Below are 23215 nucleotides of genomic sequence, written 5' to 3' on the forward strand. Positions count from 1 at the left end.
TGTGCAGAAGTCACTACAGTCCTTGCTTCCTTTCTGGCAAGCTCTAATTAGTGCTAATCATCCTGTAATTTCACCAGCACCAAAACTTCCCAGGAACATGTCAAATGCTTTAGTAGTAAAAAAAAGCATTTTGCAATGGGAATGTCACAGGATCAATTAAAAAAATAACTTGGATTTTTTTTATAGTATGTGACATTATTTTCAGTAAATACCTGCTCTTTGAACAGGCATCTAAAAACCTGCAATTCATTGATATAAACTCTTTAATAGGCTGCAGAGATTGCTTTTCTCCTCGATATTCCATTTGTAATGCATATTTTTTTAGCATTAGTAATTCATTTTAAAGCTTTCAGTTTGGTTTAAATGTGTTTTGGATCAGGCCCTGGGTTTCATTTTTCTTCTGCCTGAGTAGGGGATTTTTATGCAGAGGAAGGAAATCAATAATTTTGTTACAATAAATCAGTTCCCATTTGTTTTTGGAGTGTCCATTCTATCACTGTGATTATCTGTTCCCTCCTTCTCTTGAGGGTATTTTAGGATAATGAAAATAGACAACCCATATACCTTTAATCTTTACTGTTCTACAAATTCTTTTATGAAGATTGTTTTAATCTCTGCTCCACTATAACCATTCCTAAAATGGATTACCACATGTCTACTGTTCTATTTATTTCAGAATTAATAACCACGTTGCACACTCTCTATAACAACACAATTGTTACATCTCAAAGGAGTGTATTTTTCTCTGTTCCTCAGGGAATGTCTCTTCCTTTTTACAATAGGATGGGGCAACTGAAGGATTTTATCTTTCTGAGTGATACATTAATAAATACATTTGTGTAAACCTGCAGAAACGCACAGTAACATCATAGGATCCAGTTTTCTGTGTTATTTATTCCCATTGGAGTTTTGAAAATTGACTCTGTGCAGGCTTTTAATGCTTATTTTCTAAAGAACTGAGTTTCCACCCCCTTTTAAAGCTCTATCTCTTATATGAAGCCCTGCTAGTGCATTGTGTGTCCCCCCCCTCATCCTTGACTGCCTTATTTAAATGACAATATCCATTCTTATCAATGTTTTGCCCATACATTTAGCTCGGAATATCTCATTGGGTGCTTACAACACTCGTAGGTTGCATGGGCTGTTGCTTTGTTTCTCTTCCTCTCCGTGTGCTGGAGGGTTTGAGAGTTTATTAGATAGAATATACATCCAGGTAGGTTACACACACACACACACCACATGTGTTTGCTCCCTCATGCAGCCACCAATAGAGGAAACCATCTAAGTCCTTACTACTTTAACTGCCAGTACATCGTTCATTTCGTTAAAAGCTCTGAATTGGTTTCGCTTCGCTTTACTCCACTGGCTCAGGGAGGAAGGTTTTGTTTGTACATTCCCTGACACGGATTTATATTTCCCTCTGCACAGGGCACAACGTGGTCGGCTCTTGCACTGTCTGTGCTGCTCAGCGTGCCCTCATCTAATGAGGAGACGAGAGAAGCTGGAGTGCAGGCTGGGCAGTGGCGGACCTGGAGTGCACTGTAGTCTGCTGGGCATTGGGAGCAGAGCACGGCTGCTCGGTTATGGGCTGGGGAAAGCCCGTGCAAGGAAGGCAGCCCTGGGTGTACTGATGTCAGCATGTGGGACTGGAGCATCTCCTGCCGCCTAGCTCAGCATGGTCCCCCCAGGGAAACAAGCCTTTAGCCCCCAGTGCAACCCACCACGGGGGTAGCGCTGGTGCTGATCACAGCGCGTGTCTCGCCCTGCCCCGGGAAATGGAGGAATTCTCCAGGGTGCTGAATCAGGCAGCAGCGGGAACCGCTCGCCTCGGGTTAGCCCTAGCGCAGCCCCCACCCCGCCCGCACGTGATTGGCAGCGCTGCAATCTCACCTCGGCCCGGTTGGTGCTTCCCTGGAGCCGCCGCTGAACTAGCGGCGAGGAGGAGCTGACAATGCAGATCTGGCCGCGAACCCCCTGCGCGCAGACCCACCCGCGGCAGCTCACGAGCCGCCCAGCCGACTTCCCCCGCCTCGCCGCGCCAGCTGCCGAGGGAGCGCACACGCTGCTGTGCTGCATTCAGCAGCGCCCTGCCTAGCCTCCCCCCAAACCTCTACTCTCCTCGGCGGCGGGCTTGTGTATTTATTCTCTCCCACTCACTAGGCAAGAGCCATGAAGGGAGGATGCCTTACCCCGTGGACGATCGCTGGGCTTCTCTGGCTGGGGCTCCTTTTGGCAGCCGCTGAGAGAGCCGTCTACACGAATCATTTTTTGGTGGAGTTGCACCGAGGGGGCGAGCCAGAAGCGAAGCAACTCGCGGCCGAATATGGCTTTAGTGGGGTCCGGAAGGTAAGACCCTCTCGCTGTTTAATTGCATTGACAATTAAGGCCGTGGCGTGGTGCATTGTTTTGATAACAGCCGCCCCGCTGCACGTTGATGAGATCTCTGCACGCATTTTATAACAGGGCAGGATACATCTGCAGACAGAACCCTGGTGGGTTGTGTGTGTTCCCGCCCCCCCCCCCCATGTTGTGTAATTAAAATGCCCTTCAATTTGTACTAAGGTCATGCTTGAATGTTGTGGGTCTCTGCACCTGAGAACTGGCAGTTTTCAGAGAGAGAGCAGGAAATCGTTTGTTTGAACACACCCCTCCGTCAGCCCCGCTAGCAAGTTAATGTAAAGGAATGAAAACAAATAAGAGCTGTTTTAAAATCGCTCCTTAATCCCTGTGGTGTAACATATTGAAATAGTGGATGTGCAAAGATCCACTACACGCTACTCATCAGCGGCGACACCATATGATTCAGATCAGGGCTTCTTGGACTAAAAACAAGGAGTTTCCCCGCATGGTTAGTTTAGTACCTAGTAATTCCTGTGTAAACATCCTCCAGTTTAACTCCCATCCTGAAATACTATTAAGCAATTTCTGGGACTGAACAAAAGAATACACGGTGCACACCCATGCGCTTCCTAAAACCTACATACACTGATCACTAATTGAAATTGCTTAGAAACTGCACCGCTATAAAAGATTTAAAGGTAACTAACCGAAGGAGCTTACATAACTTACACGTGAGGGCCGGTTCACATTTGCTTTGACACTCAGAGCCAGGCTGACAGAGGCATCGATATTCATGGTTTTCTCTAAGAGCAATGTGAGATTTTAAGACAAGAGAATTTAGTAAAAGGTAATGCAGGAGCCTACACAGTTATTTGACCTGGAGAACTTGAAGCACCTTTTGACATTGTTTTGTTTCTGATTGCTGAGAAGTCAACCCAGGCAAACCCAAACTGGCAATCTCTCCAGATCAAATGTTAATTAAACCTAGATGTGGATCCCTTAATCCAGGTTATCTGAATAATAATAATTAATAGTATAATTAATAAATAGATTAAACTAGGGAACAGGTTTGATTAAATGCTTGAGGTCAATACAACTGTAGCAGTCAGGGTAAGGCTAAACTCCCAGATGGGAGAGGAATTGTGTTAGCATTGCTGCTCTTTGGTGTTTTTGTTTTCCCAATACTTATGCAATAAGAGCCTGATCCAACTTCCATTGTACTCAATGGGAGTCTGGTCATTAACGTCAGGGAGCGGTGGATTGGGTCCTTCTGTTTAGATCAAAACCAATGTGTAGTTAGACTGCCTTCTCCAGAGCAACTAACTGCATCTGGGCTGTATTGTGGCAGCTCCACTGAGATTTCATTAGAGAAATTAAGGCAAAATAAATTACCACTTTGGCCTCATTCCAACTCTGACTCTGATACTGTTCTGGTTGGTAATACTGAAATCCTCATTCTGTTAGTAACAGGAATTCATTGCTTGTGCTTTTTGGAAGTGATCCTGTACCTGAGCCTCTGTATACTGCTGGGGTTTGTTGGATGTGACATTTTCACCCTCAGCCTCCCCTGTTCTTCCCAGCCTGCTCCTTCACCACCATGTCCTGGGACCTGTCACTGCTTGTGCTGACTAGTGAGGTTGTGGGTCCATGGCAGTGCTTATTTTCACCTTTGCTTTTTTAATTGTATATTCTTATGATCCAGGTGGGGAAAATTCAGAGGAAAAAGAGAAGGCGGTGGGGAAGGGCCACTCCCCAGCAGCCTGGGGGCAAGAGTTCTGATCCTGTCTGAAATCCACAGCCGGGGTTGTACAATTTCACACTTCTCCTATGCATATTAAGAATTGTCCCAGGTATATTAATTTTACATTAAGAACAAGCCTGGCTCCTATTCTTGTATCTTCTCACAACAGAGAGCCAAGACAAAGTTCTTGGTCTCCTAAGGTGTCCAACAGAGCACCTGCTTTCCATGTAATCTGTGCAGATAGAGCTATATTCCATGAACATGCTTCTATTTAGGAGTAAAACCTTCCAGGTAAAAAGACAAAAGCAGTGCCAAGCCAGCAGACTAGCCCACAGCGATGTGTGTGCATGCCCAGGAATCACACTCATAAACTATTCTGCTGTGGTTCACACACTGCACTGAGAGACTTCTAGGTTATGTGATGTTATTCCCAACCAACCTGTGCCTTCTTCCACCCCCTCCCTCCTTACTGTCTCTTTCTCTTTCTCTCTCTCTCGGGGCAGAGGAAATATCAGTGCAATTTTTAAAATGTGTTGCATTTAGCAAGGTCTGTAGCAGAGGATAATACAGAGGAGGCTGATTATTGTCTTCACTTTGATGGCGGAATCCTCACTATGTCTGGCACAGAGTTTGATGGCTCTGATTCAGTGCTCTGATCTCTGCTTTCTTTTGGCTTGTGCCAGCTGCTCTGGTGCTTTTTCAGTATTTGTGAACTCCGGAGACTCTTATCTATCATGTCTTCATTGGTCTTATCTAGTGTCCTTTCAGATCTTGATCCTGCAGAGGCAGCTTTAATGGGACTACTCAGTGCAAAAAGTTAAAAGAGGGCATATGTAGCGTATGTCTGTGCAGAATCAGGGCCTTCAGTTCTAAACTCTTCAGGATAGGTACCTTCAACTATGGGCACCATATCCAAATATTTTAAATAGATCTTTTTATTGAAAAGTTCTAAATTGTATAATGAAACATACAGAAAATACCCAAAATATTAAACTATAGACCAGATAGCACTGATCCTGGTTACATTCTTCAACCGCAAGGGTTGTGTTTGACAGTCTGAAAAATTATTCACTCAAGCCAAATTCTGCCCTCTGTGCTCATGTTGAATAGCACCTCACTCTGCAAGTAGTCACATTTATTTCAAGGGTGTTTCTTGCAGAGGAGGTGCTTTTCACCAGGAGTAAAGCTGGCAGAGTATAGCCCTCATTTGATAATATGTCATACTTATTTGGTCTTATATCTGTCTCTTCACAGGCACAGAATATCATATATGTAAATATAGGATACATATGAGAGAGAGGGTTTACCTTTTACATACTTCAGACAATAATTTTTTTGATAATTTAAGCTATTTGTTTCATAGAAGATTTTTAAAAATATCTAATTCAATGTACGCAGGGTTCATTCATAACTGACAAATGAGATAATATAGCAGGTTGTTTAGCAGCAGATTTCCAGTGATACATAACTGAGAAATTTGTAATGAGGGCTAATATTATGCCTTTTAGCTGTTCTTTGAGAGGCCAGACCCTCTTTGGGTAGGTCTACAATGCAAAAAAAAAAAAAAGGGGGGGGGTTCTTACCTTTGGTTAGCTAACCCTAGTTAACTAATTCAGGCTGAACTGGCAGTGAAGATGCAGCAACTTGGCTCTTAACTCTAGTCAGAAGCTCAAGTTCAATCTTTCGATCCCCTGTGCGCTTTAACTCCAGCTCCGAATCTGAGTTAGTTATAGTCCATATTTGGGCACCTAAATAAGTGGCTTGATTTTTTTTCTAATGCCTAGTGCTCAAGGACTTCAGTGGGAGATGCTGGTTGCTCAGCCCTCTGGAAAATCAGGTGCCTAAATAAAGATCTTGTATTCTGGCATTAGGCACGGATTCTTGAAAATCTTAACTTGAATTTATCTTATTTCAAATAATCCTAAACTCCCTTCTTTTCTTTAATTACATTTTAATGATGTACTTTGATTTGTAAGGTTGACAGCTTTCCAATTTATCTGCCCCTTCCTAAAACAACTCTAAATTTCCTCATAAAATGGTCACTCTTATAAACCACATTCATTTCTTCACGTTCCCACTCCTTCTAAACCTAAACATTCAAAAATCATGAAATTTAAAAACAAAAATGTTCGGAGGGCTTTTTATTTGCTTTTGAACCCTTGAAGCACTCTTGCATCATGTTTTCATGCTTTTGTCCATAACCCTGAAGGCTAGGAAATGAGAGCTGTGCATCCAGTAACTGGGGCTTGAAGAATAATAGCAAATATTGTTAGACTCATGAAAAAATTGTAAGACTTGGCAACTGTGCATTACTATACTTTGCACAGAAAAGTCTGTTAAATTATGTCATACTTCCGACTAGTCCATTACACAATCAATAAATTGTAATTGGGGGGGAAAAGATTACCTAATCTCTACCCAGGATTGTTCTATATTTTTCATTTGCTACTGTTCGTATTCTCTATTCAAGCAAATTAAACTTTGGTTTATTACATGAAGCAATATTCACAAAATATGTGTTTCCACAATAGAGCTTTTCTCAGTACAGATTACAGAAACAAATGTTTAAATTCTACTTCTTGATTTTGGCATCCTCATTCCCAGTTCTTCGCTCTTCTCTCATGAGGCAGTTGCAGATGGCAGTCACAAAGGTCTCCTAATCATAACAGATTTTTCTGCAGGTTTTTAAGTAAGATCAACTTCCCTCCACATTTTGTTTTCATTAGCTACATATCTCATAGTCATGACAAAATGCTGCCATGTCTAAATACTCCACCTTTGCTCATCTTGCAGAGGTGAAATGCTTTGACCAATCAATGGTCAGTGTTCTAAAAATCTCAAAACATTTTGTGTTTGCTGTTTCCAAACTATGGGCCAAATCCTGCATTTGCTGAAAATATGTAGAAGAGCTGTGCCGATGCAGAAAGCAAAGATACATATCTGAGCAGGCAGTGGCTTTTCTTCTCATTTTGCTTAACACCAGCTGGCCTAACTGCATGTCTTTATTTATTCCAACAAGTTCGGCACACAGTTTGGGGATTTGCTCTGAGTGCAAGGGTTCAAAAAAGAGCCAGGTAAGTTCAGGGAGGGTAGGTCCATCAATGGCTATTTGCCAGGATGGGCAGGGATGGTATCCCTAGCCTCTGTTTGGCAGAAGCTGGGAATGAGCAACAGGGGATGGATCACTTGATGATTACCTGTTCTGTTCATTCACTCTGAAGCACCTGGCATTGGCCACTGTCAGAAGACAGGATACTGGGCTAGATGGACCTGTGGTCTAACTCATGATAGTTGTTCTTATTTTCTTATATTCAAGCAACCCTGTCGATGACTACACTGCACTGCTTATGATACATCCCGTTTTCCCTCTTTTGAGCCACACCACTAACTTAGGGAGTACAGAGTGTTGGTCAGGAGTTTCTATGGTGCAGAAATATAGATGAGTGGCAGACTGCCAGATCTGCAGCTGTGGAAGCTCTACGACAGACAAAATCCCCTCCACTCCCTCTTCCAAAGTGGTCAGGCTCCTTCTTCCTTCTCATTGGTCCTGTTTTGTGTTTTTTCTCTGAATAAAACCATAATCCAAGGATTGTTCAGATACTTTTGTGTATTCAGGCCCTGAATTGTTTTTAGGTCTGCTCCCACTTCACACCGAATGCTAAAAAGATAGTTATCACAGTGGTCAGATCTGGATCAGCCCCTAAATCTTGAACGAGGCTATTTTGGGGATACATGCATAGATTATAATGCCAGAAAGGACCATTGAGCTCATCTAGTCTGACCTCCTGTACAGCACAGGCCATAGGTCTTCTATTAACTCCTGTTTAAACTAGCACATATCTGTTAGTAAAAACGTCCAGGCTTGATTTAAAAATTGCCAGTGCTGGATAATCCACCACAACACTTTTAAAATTGTGCCAATGGCTAATTACCTCCATTATTTAAAATGTGCCTTATTTCTACATTTAAGGTTCAGTGCTGCATTTTTGTGCACTGAAAACAGTCTGGGATTGAAATGAGGAATTTTGCCTGAGTAAGGAATGCAGGATTTGGCTCTTGAGAATTTCTTATTGATTTTACTCAAATGTTTAGCTGCCTGTTTGGAGGTCAGTGTTCAGCCAGACTTCTACCTGAGCCTTTGTGCGTGTACCTTCCCAATTTTTTGAGCACATACCTGTGTCTGCACTTTGCGGGTAGGCCCACCAGTGCAGAGATTGCACACATTTCTAACCCTGGAAAGTGCTGATTTTGCATAGGCAAAGTACAGATGTTAGAATGTTTACTATCATGGGAGCAGGTCAGATGCAAAAGGGGAGACCAATCTTTGGGAATTTAGGCCTTTGTGTGTGCACCATAGACATGTATTGTTTTAAAATATAGGATCTGTTTCTGCCATGGGCAGCTCTAGCTTTCTTGCCGCCTCAAGCACGGCAGGCAGACAGCCTTCAGTGGCTTGCCTGTAGGAGGTCCGCTGGTCCCGCGACTTTGGCGTACCCGCTACCAAATTGCCGCCGAATCTGCGGGACCGGGGACCTCCCACAGCCAAGCCGCCAAAGGCTGCCTGACTGCCGCCCTCGCAAGGACTGTCAGGGCGCCCCCTGCGGCTTGCTGCCCCAGTCATGCCCCTGGAGCGCTGGTGCCTGGAGCTGCTGCTGATTTCTGCTCCCATTGAAATCAGTGAGCTGAAGATCAGGCCTCAGACTAAAGCACACCCTAATAGAAGTTCAATAATCGATTTTATGTCATCCTAGAAGATTCATTCACACAAATATTCCTTCATTATGAAAATAGGAAAACCTCTCATTAAAACTTTAAAGACATGATCAGCCAAAGGTACACTTTGATACTTAAATTTCATGAGGAACCCAAGACTTTAATTTCACTGATCAGAATTTAATAATACAAACTGCATTAAAAGGTATGAAAAAGTAAATGTCCTACGTATTTGAGTAGCAAGAGTTTGGTGGTTCTTATGTGTCCAGAAGGGAATGTTGCATGCTCACGCTTCTTGGTGTCTGAACTGATGTGCTCAGAAGATAGGAAGCAATTAGCCAGTAGGAAATATATGATCTGGCTGCTAGAGTTGCACACTTCTGGGTTCTGATGAACCGTTATCCATTTTAGAAAAAACTGGGAGGAAAGTAACTGAGAGGAGAGACACAGCGGGCTAGATTTTGAGGGATCCTTCCGGTTAGAGAAATACATTTCTTAGTACCTGGCATCCAGTCACTGAATGGGGCCAAGATATAGAGCATAGAGGGCTTTTTTGCTCTCATTTACACCAGTGAGTTATTCTGTTGATGTTAGTGGAGTTAGTCCAGTATGGCACAGGGGTAGCTGGGAAAAGCACTTGGCCCATAATGTCTGGACATTTTTTTTGTGTGCATTCTCCCATGGATTCAGCTATAGCACTAGTAGGAAACACTTTAAACTGCTATTCAAGCACAAATAAAAACAAATCAGTTATTGTATGTATACACACAAACACACAGAGCAGAAAAAAAGAAGGAAGAATTTGCAACACAGCATAAAGAACATCTATGAAACAACTTCTCATTTGCTATAGACCTGAATAATGCAGCATCCATTGGTAGTGAACTCTGTAGTTAAGGTTGAAATAATTAACTCCTCAGCTGTAGTTTTCAATTTCGTTTAAGAGCATAGAATGTAAAACGAGAAGTTCATACTTCCCTATTGCTGTTCCCCTCTGTAATTGCATCTCTTATTGTTTAGAAACATGAGTGATTTCTGTTTTCTGGCAAAATACACACATTCAATGGTTGCTTCTAGAAATAACTCCATCAGAGTTTGTTATTGTTTGTGTGCTGCAGATTTGTAATCATGTAGATGTTCTAATGATGCAAACTCTGGCTGCTTATATAGTTGCACGAATTTGTGATGTTGTTTACCGCACATCACCCGAACTCTTGATAATGTTATATTTATAGCAACGCTTTCAATATACTGACAAAATTGATTATAGGGCAAAGACCCAGCAAAGACACGATGGATTTTTTTTCTTTTTCACTTTTCTTTTAAATGATACAGGGCTGAACTGGGAATATACACCTACTTATTTTTACTTCAAAATTGTGTTCAGTTTTCTCAGTGTCAGAGAAAAAATCTTCAAGAGAAGAAATATAAACATGTAAATAACTTCCAACAAACGGAGGATTTAGAAACAATGGGTCAGACCCCGAACTGGCATATATTGATCTAGCTCTATTTACATTAGGTGAAGAGCAGGCCCAATGAATGTTGCCTAAGCCATGCTAGAGTTTGCTATATAACCATAGAGCCTGCCCCAAGTATATGGTCAGCCCAGCTAACTGGGCAGCACCCTGGGGAATTCTGTGGAGATGAGGAATCTACACCCACAGGCAAAGCTGCTCAGTGTTCACCACTACTGATCTGAGGCTACATTAGCTCTGTCAGCTCATGTACTTGGGATTTATAGATGGCCTTTGAAAGGTGGATGTAGGATGTAGGATGTAGGATGAAAGAACTGCTCCCACTGATGGAGCTGGAGGAGGGTCACGTGACTCCCTTGTTTCAGAGGAAGGAGCATCTTGAGAAAGGTAAGCACCTAGGCCTGGATGCACAAATTTTTAGGTGCCTAGAAAATTACTGGGATTCACAAAGCCTGAGGTAAGCACCTAGGCTCCCTATATAATAAATGTGGGGAAATAGGCACCTTGTGTTATGATTCACAAAAGCCAGTAGGACTAGGTACTGAGATGCCTAAGTTACCAGTGGGAGATGCTGGCCAGAAGGTTGTGTGCTCTCACCAACATCTAAGGGACAGCCACTCACCAAAATACTCTTTCCTCACCCACCTATCCCACCCATGGTGACCTGACTAGCCACCACATTGCCAGATGCCTCAGGATGACCAGCCTATAATCACAGCTGCCCATGGAGACCAAAAACCACCTGCTTGCCCCCTGGAGCTGCTACTGTGAGAAACATCTGCCACCTAAAGAAGCCTCCATGATAAGTGATGGGCTGAGGAGCCCAGGGCGAGGAGAGGAGATGAAGGACTGATGTACTGAATTGGGGTTGGTGAGAGCCTGGAATAAATAGACTCTAAGGAGGAGTAAGAGTGGAATTTTTGGTAGGAGAAGGGAAGAAAGAATCAGAGATTAATGGATATTTTGTGGGCAGGAGGGTGCAGGGAGACTATTTTAACCAGGGAGCCCCACATGTTTTGACATTAGATGCTGAATTTTTTGAGGGAGTTCCTTACCACAGCTCAAGAAAATCCACTGCAGAGCTTTGATCCATAGCATGCAGTGAGCTCAACCCCCCTTCCAAATCTTTCCTCTCCCCTTCATACCGCTAAGTGACAAAACCAGTACAGTTCTTCTATGGCTGGAGACTTCTGTGCTCACATGGTTTGTGTCAGGATGCGCTACCTGAGGTGATAGGGTTGATGCAGATGAAATAGCTCTTTCTATTTCCCTTATTTTTACCCTATGTATTACAGTACTAGAGTTTCTTTAGATTATTTCATTCTTGGCTCTAGGCCACGAAGTCATGATTTCAATACCAGAACTGGATAAACACAGATCAAATTGATCATCCTCGACATCAGTGGAGTTACACAAGGGCTGAATGTGTCCGAAAGTGTGGACACTGCAGTGCTGTACAGAAGAGGGATTGTTGCACTTTTAAAAACGCTGTCTTTTCAGGGAAGCATTGAGCTCTGGCAGCAGGCCAGGTGGAAGTTAAAAATCCCATTGCAGTAAGGAGAAAAATAAGCACCAAGGGGACAGGATGGTATAGATGAAATAGAGCAGTGTTTCTCAAACAGGGGTTGCCACTTGTGTAGGGAAAACCTCTGGCGGGCTGGGCTGGTGTGTTTACCTGTCCCCACTGCAGGTCCAGCCGATTGTGGCTCCCACTGGCCGCGGTTCGCTGCTCCAGGCCAATAGGAGCTGCTGGAAGTGGTGTGGGCCAAACAGGGCCGGCTCCAGGCCCCAGCGCACCAAGCGTGTGCTTGGGCCAGCATGCCACGGGAGGCACTCTGCCGGTTGCCAGGAGGGCGGCAGGCGGCTCCAGTGGACCTCCCACAGGCGTGCCTGTGGAGGGTCCGCTGGTCCCGCAGCTCCGGTGGCGCATCTGCAGGCACGCCTGTGAGAGGTCCACTGGAGCTGCGGGACTGGCGAGCGGCAGAGCGCTCCCTGTGGCATGCCGCCGTGTTTGGGGCGGCGAAATGGCTAGAGCTGGCCCTGGGGCCAGGGACTTATTGGCCTCTGCTTCCAGCAGCTCCCATTGGTCCAGAGCAGTGATCCGCGGCCAGTGGGAGCCGCGATCAGCTGGACCTGTGGACAGGGCAGGTAAACACACCAGCCCGGCCCACCAGGGGCTTTCCCTACACAAGTGGCGACCCCTGTTTGAGAAACCCTGAAATAGAGCCTTTGATTACTAGGTCATAGTTTCAAATCCAGCATAATTCAATAGTGATAGGTGTAAACTGACAGACCAGATCCTAAGGATAAGTGACTCTATCACAGGACCAACAGTATGTTTGATATGAATTTGTTGGCAGACTTAACTGAGAGGCTGTGACACTTTGGGGTTCAACCCAGACCAGTAAGGGGTTGTCACTGCTTACCCTGACCATGGATAGCTGCCCTCCCTCCTGTCTGGGAAAACACCTTTTTCTCCCATCAGTCCCAGAGTTTAAAGCATAATATCAGTGAGTATCCATAATGCCCTTACATTTCACAATGATCTTAATCACCAGTGTGCCACAGGTTTTCAGAAAAGACCTTACTTGATACACTTTTATAGTGCAGTAACATTACAATCAGTTGATTCAATTGCCTATTTTTGGGGTTCAGACCCTCTCTTCTTTCTCTTGGGTGTCTTGACCCCAAGTGTCAGAGGCCAAGGACTGAATGGACTTGGACACTGACCTACTGTCCCAGTGCTAGACTCGAGCCTTCCAAACCAGGTCTGAGGCCCTTTAGCTGACATTGTGGAGATGCTTGAATTTTGGTGCACCTCAGAGATATCCAGAGCTGCCAATCTGCCACCTTTCAGGAGAATCAACTTCTTTTTAAGTGTAGGAGATAACCTGGTGTCCTGTACAGTTTTTTTCCTCACTCAGACAAGTTGTAAGGTATAAGACCTTGCCTATACATAAAACATTTGCTGCTTTAACTATGCTAGCATTGTTTAAGTGGCAAAAAACGAAAACAAAACCAAAAAACCCTAGTGTATGTTGCTATATCAGTGTAATAAAAGTACTTATTCTGGTACAGTAAAATGAAATGAGCTACTGTGGTGTAAAGCACCTTTTACTTGTATAACTGTGTCTGCACGAAGGCTTTTACCAGCATAACTATCTAAGTAAAAAATCACTGACATATGCTTTACAGATCTGTCGCATCTTACGCGCGTTTAACATGTGCGATTTCAGCTTTACGTGGTCGGCAAAAACAAAAAAAAACAGAAAAAGAGAGAAAAATAACAATTTTAATACTGTACCTGTAGTGTGGGTGATTCTGCCTGCCACTCAACTCAATGTAATTTTGACTATACGCGGTTTTCACTTTACGCACTAACCGTAGATGGAACTCCTGCATAAGATGAGACTCACCTGTGCTGACATAGTTATACCAGAAAACTTTTTAAGCATAGACCAGGTATGCTACACTTTTACAGATGCCTATAGTGAATGCTTTTTCTGCTTAAGCATTTACAGGATTATTCTAAAAATCCCTAACCATTGCAGCTCACATTTCAAATAGTTGCAATGAAGTACTTGCAAAGTAGTTGCTGCATTATATCTGGAAATTTCTTTGGTGGATTGTTTCAAGTAACAGATCCTGAGAAACTTGTCAGCTGATCAGAGACAATTTCGCTAACCCCCAAATCAGCTAAATTAATCAAATGATTGGGTATGATTCAGTCAGCTGTAATTAAAAACCTTATACATCAGAAACCCGTCTGTGAAATTTCTGTTTGTAAAATAATATCTTGGTAATTGCTGAAAGAATCTCAAATGCAAAAATGCTGTGCAATATGTTGTCGGTATAACTGATCTTTTTCCTGCACTATTCTCCAAGTCATTTCTAAAGCATATTATGAATTGTGTCAGGTCCCCAGAGGACTTGGGTATGCAATGATTTTATGAAGGGTGTAATGACCTGGCTAAGGGGTATGTATATCTGTCCCTCTACTGGCAGGAATAAGAATGCTCAAATGTTAGTCTCTGAGGTGCCACAAGTACTCCTGTTCTTTTTGCGAATACAGACTAACACGGCTGCTACTCTGAAACCCCTCAACTGTTTGTCAGTCTCTCTACACAGGATTTTCAAAAGTTTCTAAGGAACTTTGGAGTTCAGCTCTTAATGTAAATCAGTGGATGCTGGGTATTCACTCCCTTGTCTGCTTTTGAAAAATCCCATTCTATAGTGCTAAAATTGTAGCTCAGCTGGTGAGGGTTTGTGCTTTGGATTAGGAGGATCTGAATTCTATCCCTGTTGTTGCAAGAAGTTCTACATGGCTGTCATGTGCAGTTTAGCAGCAAGCATGAAATCTTTGTTGACCACAGATTTGTTACATTATTATGAAGCTGGCCCCACCCACTTGAACTCTTCAGTCAGTATTGGAGGCTTAGTAATAATTGAATAAGGAAACTGGGTCCTGGCCCATTATTCTCACGTTTCATTTATTTATCCATTTGTATTTTGTATGCCTACAGTAGGTGGGGATATTTTTCATTTTTACAGCCAAATCATGAATAACTAGGACACAAAGAGATTTGTCATGTATTATCATCCTTCCCCGGTAAAATTTCCATGTATATGTTATGTTCTTAACTTGCTTCATTGCCCACTTAAAACAAATAGAAATAATGACCTAACTGCCCATAGATAACCTGTTTTCAGGCAGCCAATAAGTGTTCCAGCTACCCACGACTGAACTAGAGCATTTACTCACCAGTTCAGTACAAGAAGGTAACTATGCAAGACCACACTCTATTATAGCCAAAATTATATAACCATAATTTAAAAACCTGAAACAAAATAACATTTAAAGTTGTAAAAAAAAAATTCTTGATGAAAAAAGAGAGAGAGAGAGAAATGGACAATATTATTTGGCGTTGTTTGGGTATTAAGCTAGAGCCAGATGGTAGAGACTCTAATTCTTCCAGGTGCCTAAGAAAAAAGAGCATGTATTATGCAGCCTACTCTACATGTGCATCCTCTAGCTATTCTCTTATCTTCTCAGACAATCTTTGTGGAAGTACATGTGTGAAATTAATGAGTCTTTTCACAATTATGATTCCTAGACCATGAGATCTCTGGGGCAGAGACTGCCTTTGTTTTACTTGTTTATGCAATGCCTAGAATGATAGAAATCCCTGACTAGGACTTCTACACGTAACTGCAACATAAGTACATGCAACATTTCTGTACTATGCACATATCATACTTTCCTTCATCACTGAATGTCTAGTTATGGGCCTGAGCCAACCCACACTCAATCTGAACCTCTAAATTTGTGCTGGAGGTATTCAGAATCAGAACGTAGGTCTAAACTCAGTTTTGTCAAGGCCTCTATCATTAAAATGGGTAGATCCAAAACCCCAGATCTAAACAAGCCTGAAATTTTGGGCATTTGAGATCCAGATCTACATTTTTGCATTGTGAGCCAATCTCAAAAATCCCACAAACAGCTGTTTTCTTTCTCTCAGACACATATGCAGTCAACTCTTTCATACAGTTCCAAATCACAGTCTGTCTTCCTGTCTTTCCTGAATCCCAAAGTGCATGGTACCCCAGTAGAGTTTTCCAGGCTCTAAAGGCTGAAACATGCTGAGTAGCTAATTAAAAGTCTACATTTGCCTCACTTGATTGATGTAATTTAAGAAAGATAAGTATCAGTACATACTATATTAACTTCAATTTATGATGGCAATAAACTGCTGACATTTATTAATTGGTATTAACAACCAATAAAGTCTTATTCTGCAGCTGCCTCAAAAATCAGTAGGCAAGGCTCTTGATGGTGGGGTGCCATTTTCCCCCCTTTAACCTCCAGCAACAGTGAGTTTAGTTCATCTTCATTCTTTCAAGAACAAGCTCTTAAATCTACTGTGTTTCCTGACAGAGGGTTAGATGCTCTGTTATACTGGTGCAAATCTGGAGTAAATCCGTTGGGTTCTAATGAATTACTTTAGACTCATGCCGGTGTAAATGAGAGCAGAATTTGGCCAGGAGTTATAATGTGACAATGCTAAAGAATCTCAGTAAATTGCTTTCTTCTAACACTAAACACGAAACTTTACTAGAATGAAGAAAACAGCCTTATCTCTGAAACCACCTCTGTATGAATTCTGGGGTAAATATGGTCTCAGCTTTCACCAGATCTGTTCTCTTTATTGTGCAAACAACCAGGTCACTTGTATCGACAAAGAAAAGGGAGGAAAGGTCATCTGGTCAAATGATCCTTTGCTAGGAGGGGGCTGTTGTTTTTGGTGATCCCAATCCTGCTTAGACAGGAATATATCATTTACCCCTAAATTCTGAGAAGATAAATTGCTAGGAGAGTTGCTTAAGCTTGGTAACATGGCTTTTCCTTTAGGCAGATGTGGCTGTTATGATGAGGAAATTGATGTCATGTATTATTTAAATTTTTAAAAATATTTATGAATATCTATTGCCAGACAAGCACCTGAATATATGAATGTAATGATTATGCTTTGCACTTAATATTTTCAAAGCACTGTACAAACATTTGTGAATCCTAACAGGTGACGTAGGTAAATATGTGTAATTACCTTCGTATTACAGGCAAGACAACTGAAATGTAACGAGGTGAATGATTTGATTTGTAGAGGCTCTAAGCACCTGCAACTCTCATTAAAGTGGTTGCTTGACACATCTGAAAATTAGGCCATTATGTACCATAGCCAAGTTGCCAGTGAGTATCAGAGCCATGATTAGAAACTCAGGTGCTACAGCACAGGCTCCGTCCAGCGGAGAGAACACTGCCTCTCTCAGGCAATGATTCATTATAATGGTGCAGCAGCACTGCTATAGCTATAGCTTGGGTCTTGACTTCTGTTTAAAGGCTGACCTTGCTAAATTCTGAAAAAAATGACATGCTTAGTCAAATTCCTTGAATCTTAGTGTGCCTCAGAAGGGTGCAGGGCAGGGTTAGTGACCCATATGGGGGATCATTTGATCCAGTGGTTGAGGTGATATAAGCCAGGAAAAATAACCATTTTTCAAAAAATGCTTTTTTCTGGCACAGCGCTAGAGATCAAACTCTTGATGTAACACAGGCGAAAAAGGTCTCAGTCTGCTGAATTTTATCCAAGGCAGTCCATGATATGCACTAAATCAGTGGATGTGATATATCTTGACTTTAGCAAAGCCTTTGATACGGTCTCCCACAGTGTTCTTGCCAGGAAGTTAAAGTATGGATTGGATGAATGGACTATAAGGTGGATAGAAAGCTGGCTAGTTTGTTGGGCTCAACGGGTAGTGATCAATGACTCAGTGTCTAGCTGGCAGACCGGAGAGTCAAGCGGAGTGACCCAGGGGTCAGTCCTGGGACTGGTTTTGTTCAATATCTTCATTAATGATCTGGAGGATGGCGTAGATTGCACCCTCAGCAAGTTTGAAGATGACACTAAGCTGGGGGAACAGTTAGATATGCTGGAGGGTAGGGATAGGGTCCAGAGTGACCTAGACAAATTGGAGGATTGGGCCAAAAGAAATCTGATGAGGTTCAACAAGGACAAGTGCAGAGTCCTGCACTTAGGATGGAAGATATCTCCCCATGCCACCTGCTACAAGGCTGGGGACCGTTACTGGCTAAGCAGTAAGTTCTGCAGCCAAAAGATCTGGGGATTAACAGTGGATGAAAGCTGGGATATAAGTCAGCAGTGCCCTTCTCAAGAGGGCTAAATTGGCATATTGGTCTGCATTTGTAGCAGCATGCAGAGATCGAGGAAAGTCGATTACACCCTCTATTTCCCGCCACACGTGGTGAGGCCACATCTGGAGTATTGTGTCCAGTTTTGGTCCCTCTACTACAGAAGGGATGTGGAAAAATTGGAGAGAGTCCAGTGGAACGCAACGAAAATGATTAGGGGGTTGGGGCACATGACTTACAAGGAGAGGCTGAGGGAACTGGGCTTGTTTAGCCTGCAGAAGAGAAGAGTGAGGGGGAATTTGATAGCACCCTTCAACTACCTGAAGTCGGGTTTAAAGAAGATGGCGCTTGACTGTTCTCAGTGGTGGCAGATGACAGAACAAGGAGTAATGGTCTCAAGTTGCAGTGGGGGAGGTCTGGTTGGATATTAGGAAACACTATTTCACTAGGAAGGTGGTGAAGCACTGGCATGGGTTACCTAGGGAGGTGGTGGAATCTCCCTCCTCAGAAGTTTTTAAGGCCTGGCTTGACAAAGCCCTGGCGCGGATGATTTAGTTAACGCAAGTCCTGCTTTGAGCAGGGTATTGAACAAGATGACCTCCTGAGGTCTCTTTCAACCCTAATCTTCTAAGATTCTGTGAAATCTTTGTGGGACCCAAACGGGCAAGGTTATTAAGAAAATGTAAATATTTTTTTTCACGATGTGCCTTCCAATACAGAAAAACAGGTGGAGTTTTATATGCTTCTGTAAGTGCTCTAAAATCAGAGCAGTTACCTGGATTGCTTTGTATGTGGGCATGGGGTAATGTTAGGGTCCAGATATTGGGTCATTTTCACGGAGAGGTTACTGAGTTACAGTCGTGTCTGTCTCCCTCCTATCCCCCCCTGTTAAACCATTTCCTTCAGTTGTCTTGTAGTGTTAAACTGGGAGGTACTAATGACTAGATGAATCACAGACCTCTTTGAGATTGATGGCTGTGAACTGTCCCTTCAATTAACATAACTAAGGATAAATTAATCACAGTCCTCCCACCTAAGATAAAAGTAGTTTTATTCTAGGGGTAACGCAATCAAAGTATCTGGAGGAAAAATAGGCATGTGAATGCTTCCTGGCCGGGCCAGTGCAACCACTAGGCAAACTAGGTGGCCACGTAGTGCGCCAAGATTTGAGGGCGACAAAAAGTGGTGCCCAAAATGTCTGGGATGTTCATCTGGCGCCGGCTAAACATGTAACCCTCTTCCCTCTTCTGTGCGAGGGAGCACTGCGGCTTTGATCAGCTCCAGCCAGCTGGGAAATGATGTCATTCCTCCTCTGACCACCAGGGGCGCTGCACTGCTCCTTGCTGCCCTGGCCTTTCCCCAGGGCCCCTGCCCCTGCTCAGCCCCGCCCCGCCCCCACTCTCCTGGGGGGTGGTTCCCCCCTCCCCTCCAAGCCAGTGCCGCACCCCCATGGAAGCCTGGCACCCCCTGCTCCCACAGAGGTCTGGGGTCCCCCCTCCCACTCCCCCCAGGAGGCCTGGGGCACTACACACCGCCATGGGGGGGCTGCGTAGGGCCCCAGAATATCTAGGGGTGGCCCTGGTACTCACCACCCTGCCCGCAGTCAGACCCTGCCATACCCCCCAGCCCAAAGCCAGCTAGCCCCATGCCCCCATCTCCAGCCAGGCCCTGCCACACCCCCACGCCTGAAGCCAGCTCTACACCCCGTCTCCAGCCATCCCCCGCCGCACCCCGCTACCCAAAGCCAACCAGCCCCACACTATGTCAGGTTATTCATTCATTTATTTTCATTAAATATGTAGACTAGATGATGAAATTAATAAATTTTCAAGCCAAATGTGTATTAATTCTAATGAACAATGCCACATTATGCTGTATTCATTTTTGAAAGTTTATAAAGTGGGGATGGGGGTGCAAGATGGAAGTTTCTTCTAGGGCACAAAATATCCTTGTACTGGCCCTGCTTCCTGGAGGGGAAGGGTCTTGGAGGGGAGCAGTGGAGGAATGGGAGTCCTAAACCTTTCTTCCCCTATGGGGAGGGGAGATATAGGGAGTGGATAAATGTGATAAGGAGAAGGGAGAGAGGCTGTGGGATCAGGTGAGAGAGGTGTGGCACCCACAATTCTGCCAGTGCACCTCAACCCCCTTGCACCCCAAACTTCCTGCGCCCCACAATTCTGCCTGTGTACCCCAACCCATGAACACATCTTGTGCACACTTATACTGTGAGCTCCTTGGAGTACAGATTGTCTTGGTTGTTACTAAAATGGTGCAGCAGTGCCACTATAGATAAGGTTGCATCATGACTTCTGTTTACAGGTCAACCTTTCCAAGTCCTCTAAACCAACATGCTTGGTCAGAATCCTTTGAAATTTGATGTGCCTCAGAAGGGGGCAGGATAAGGTAAATAAGCCACATTTGGGATTGTTTGAGCTTGGCTGTAGAGATATAAGCCCTTCCCCCCATTAGCCATTTTACGAAATGTTTGTAGGTGAGGTTTTATTGGCACAGAGCTAGAGATCAAACTATGATGTGGGTCCAGATGGCTCAATTGGTCAAATTTTACCTAGGTTAGTGCCTGGGACCCACTTGAGTCTTTGCGGGACTCAACTTCTGAATGGCATTTAAGAACAGGATCGCTTCTTCCCTTGTGCAGATGTGCAGCCTGGAAGAACTACAGTGCACATGCACCAAGAAAGGAAAGAAACCCCAAAACAATGAGATGGTTTCTGTGCAGTCACTTCTGTTTGTCTGGGATAGTTTGAGGCAAAATGCTGATGCCATTCCTCATCGGTGAATGCCTTGCCAATGGTGTTTCCATCTATGCAATAAAGATTTAATGACTCCTGGTGTCTGTTGCAATATAACATGTTTATTTTATGGGGACATTTACTGTGAGCACAGCAGAATAGTCAGGAGCTGGTCTAGCAGCATTTTTGTTAGAATGGGTTGGGAGAAGTCAGAGACAGTGGACTTTGTGTGTGTGTGTGAGAGAGAGAGAGACAGGGTTGCGGGGGTGGAATGGAGATTTAGGGACTGGGAGAGGGGTTATGGCTGCAGAGGGACAGGAAATGAGGGTGGGTGGTAGGCAAGGCTTAGATTGGTTGCTTGAGAAAATGTGTATTTTGCTAGCTCCTGGTGGGTGGTGGGGAGAGGAAGAAAAGAGATGGTAAGTGACTACTTCCTGATCTTGGGGCAGATTAATGTGATGTTTCCCAAGATGCACTGCACAGACATTTGGAACTGACAGCACAGGTACCTTGGCCACTGAAGGGAAAGAAATATATGTGCTGCCAGGGTCACCAACATATGGATTCTGGGCAGTTCTTGGATCTCAAGGTTGTAGAAGTTTGCGAGAGAGCAAGGAGTACACCATGACATGAGGATTGCTGACTACAGGGTGGAGAGAGGTAGCCTGCACTGGAACCACATTTTGCCCACTCTGCATCATCTATGACCACTGACTTAGGAGATGGTGAAAAACCATTTTTGGTGAATCCCTCAGGTGGAGATGATTTGGGCTTTATTCCTGGTGTACACCTCATACAACCTCTGAGTGCAGATTTGGACCTTATCAGAGATTTGTGTCCAAGAGCTGTGACAGTTTCCTCTGATTTGGATGAGCATTGGAATAATCACTACAGTGACAATATGAAAGCTAGTAAGAAGTACTGGAAGAACATTAATCAGGAAATTGGAGGCTTCATGGCTGACCGGACTGTATGGCATAGAAATATTACCAGCTCTGACACCTTGTTTCTTGGAGATGGTGTACATTTATTGGACACAGGTCAGAAAAACCTTTCTCTCAAACACAAAACTCAATATTTTGGAACAGAAACCCAATCTGTGATTTCTGTCCGGCCCTAATCTCAGCATTGTAGCATCTGAGGGCATGTCTACACTATAAACTTAACTTGCCCTATGTTAGGTCGACATACAGCCACTGCAGTCATTACTGCAGTGGTTCACACAATCATAGAATTGTAGGACTTGAAGGGACCTCCAGATGTCATCTAGTCCAGTCCCCTGCATTCATGGCAGGACTAAGTATTATCTAGACCATCCCTGACAGGTGTTTGTCTAACCTGCTCTTAAAAATCTCCACTGAGATTCCACAGCCTCCCTAAGCAATTTATTCCAGTGCTTAATCACCCTGACAGTTAGGAATTTTTTCCTAATGTCCAACCTAAACCTCCTTTACTGCAATTTAAGTCTATTGCTTCTTGTCCTATCCTCAGAGGTTAAGAAGAACAATTTTTCTCCCTCATTCTTGTAACAACCTTTTATATACTTGAAAACTGTTATCATGTCCCCTCTCAGTCTTCCCTTTCCCAGACTGAACAAACCCAATATTTTCAGTCTTCCCTCATAGGTCATATTTTCTAGACCTTTAATCATTTTTGTTGCTCTTATCTGGACTTTTTCCAATTTGTCCACATCTTTCCTGAAATGTGGTACCCAGAACTGGACAAAATACTTCAGATGAGGCCTAATCAGTGTGGAATAGAGCAGAAGAATTACTTCCCATGTCTTGCTTTCAACACTCCTGCTAATACATCCCAGAATGATGGTTGCTTTTTTTGCAACAGTGTTACAATGTTGACTCATATTTAGATTGTGGCCCACTGTGACCCCCAGATCCCTTTCTGCAGTACTCCTTCCTAGGCAGTCATTTCCCACTTGTAATACCAACAGACCCTGGTCACCAGCAGGCAGGATCGAACCTGGGCCTCTGGAGCTTAGTGCATGGGGCTCTACCTCATGAACTAAAAGCCAGCTGACTCTTAGGTAAGGCTGTAGAGCAGACTCATTTAACTCTCTCTAAGTGGTCTCGATGCCACTAGATGGGACAGAACACCACGTCCAGGAGGTGTCTAGGTTACATATGCACTGAGTCTCTATACAGAATGAACCCTGATGTAATGAGTAAGGATAATCCAACTGATCTTTGTCCTGGTGGGACAGGAATATGAAAGAAAGTCATACAGAAAGATTCTTTGCTGCTAAGTCCTTAAGAGTTCTTTATCATTAACAAGACCATGGAAGTTCTCCACTTACTCATAGCAATGGAATGTTGCATAGGACAGGTATTATTCACTCCCATGCACCTGTATTAAGGAGCTGGTGAACAGCATGATGTATCATAAGCTTCTGAATCAACTTCAGGGGAAGCCTAAGAAGGAGAATACTTTAATATTCTCTGCTGGAGGTGACAAAGGATATATGTCTATG

General features: G+C 43.7%; 1 protein-coding gene across 1 annotated transcript in view; it reads left to right on the forward strand.

Moving 5' to 3' along the window:
* The first annotated feature begins 2031 nt into the window (after positions 1-2031).
* Positions 2032-23215, forward strand: part of PCSK2 (proprotein convertase subtilisin/kexin type 2) — a 206835-nt gene continuing 185651 nt past the window's right edge. Inside the window, exon 1 of the mRNA XM_032806360.2 lies at positions 2032-2346. Coding sequence (XP_032662251.1) covers positions 2170-2346 — 177 coding nt within the window. The 5' untranslated portion in view covers positions 2032-2169. The remainder of the gene's footprint in view (positions 2347-23215) is intronic.

The sequence above is a fragment of the Chelonoidis abingdonii genome, chromosome 3 (genome assembly GCF_003597395.2).
Source record: "Chelonoidis abingdonii isolate Lonesome George chromosome 3, CheloAbing_2.0, whole genome shotgun sequence".
NCBI lineage: Eukaryota > Metazoa > Chordata > Testudines > Testudinidae > Chelonoidis > Chelonoidis abingdonii.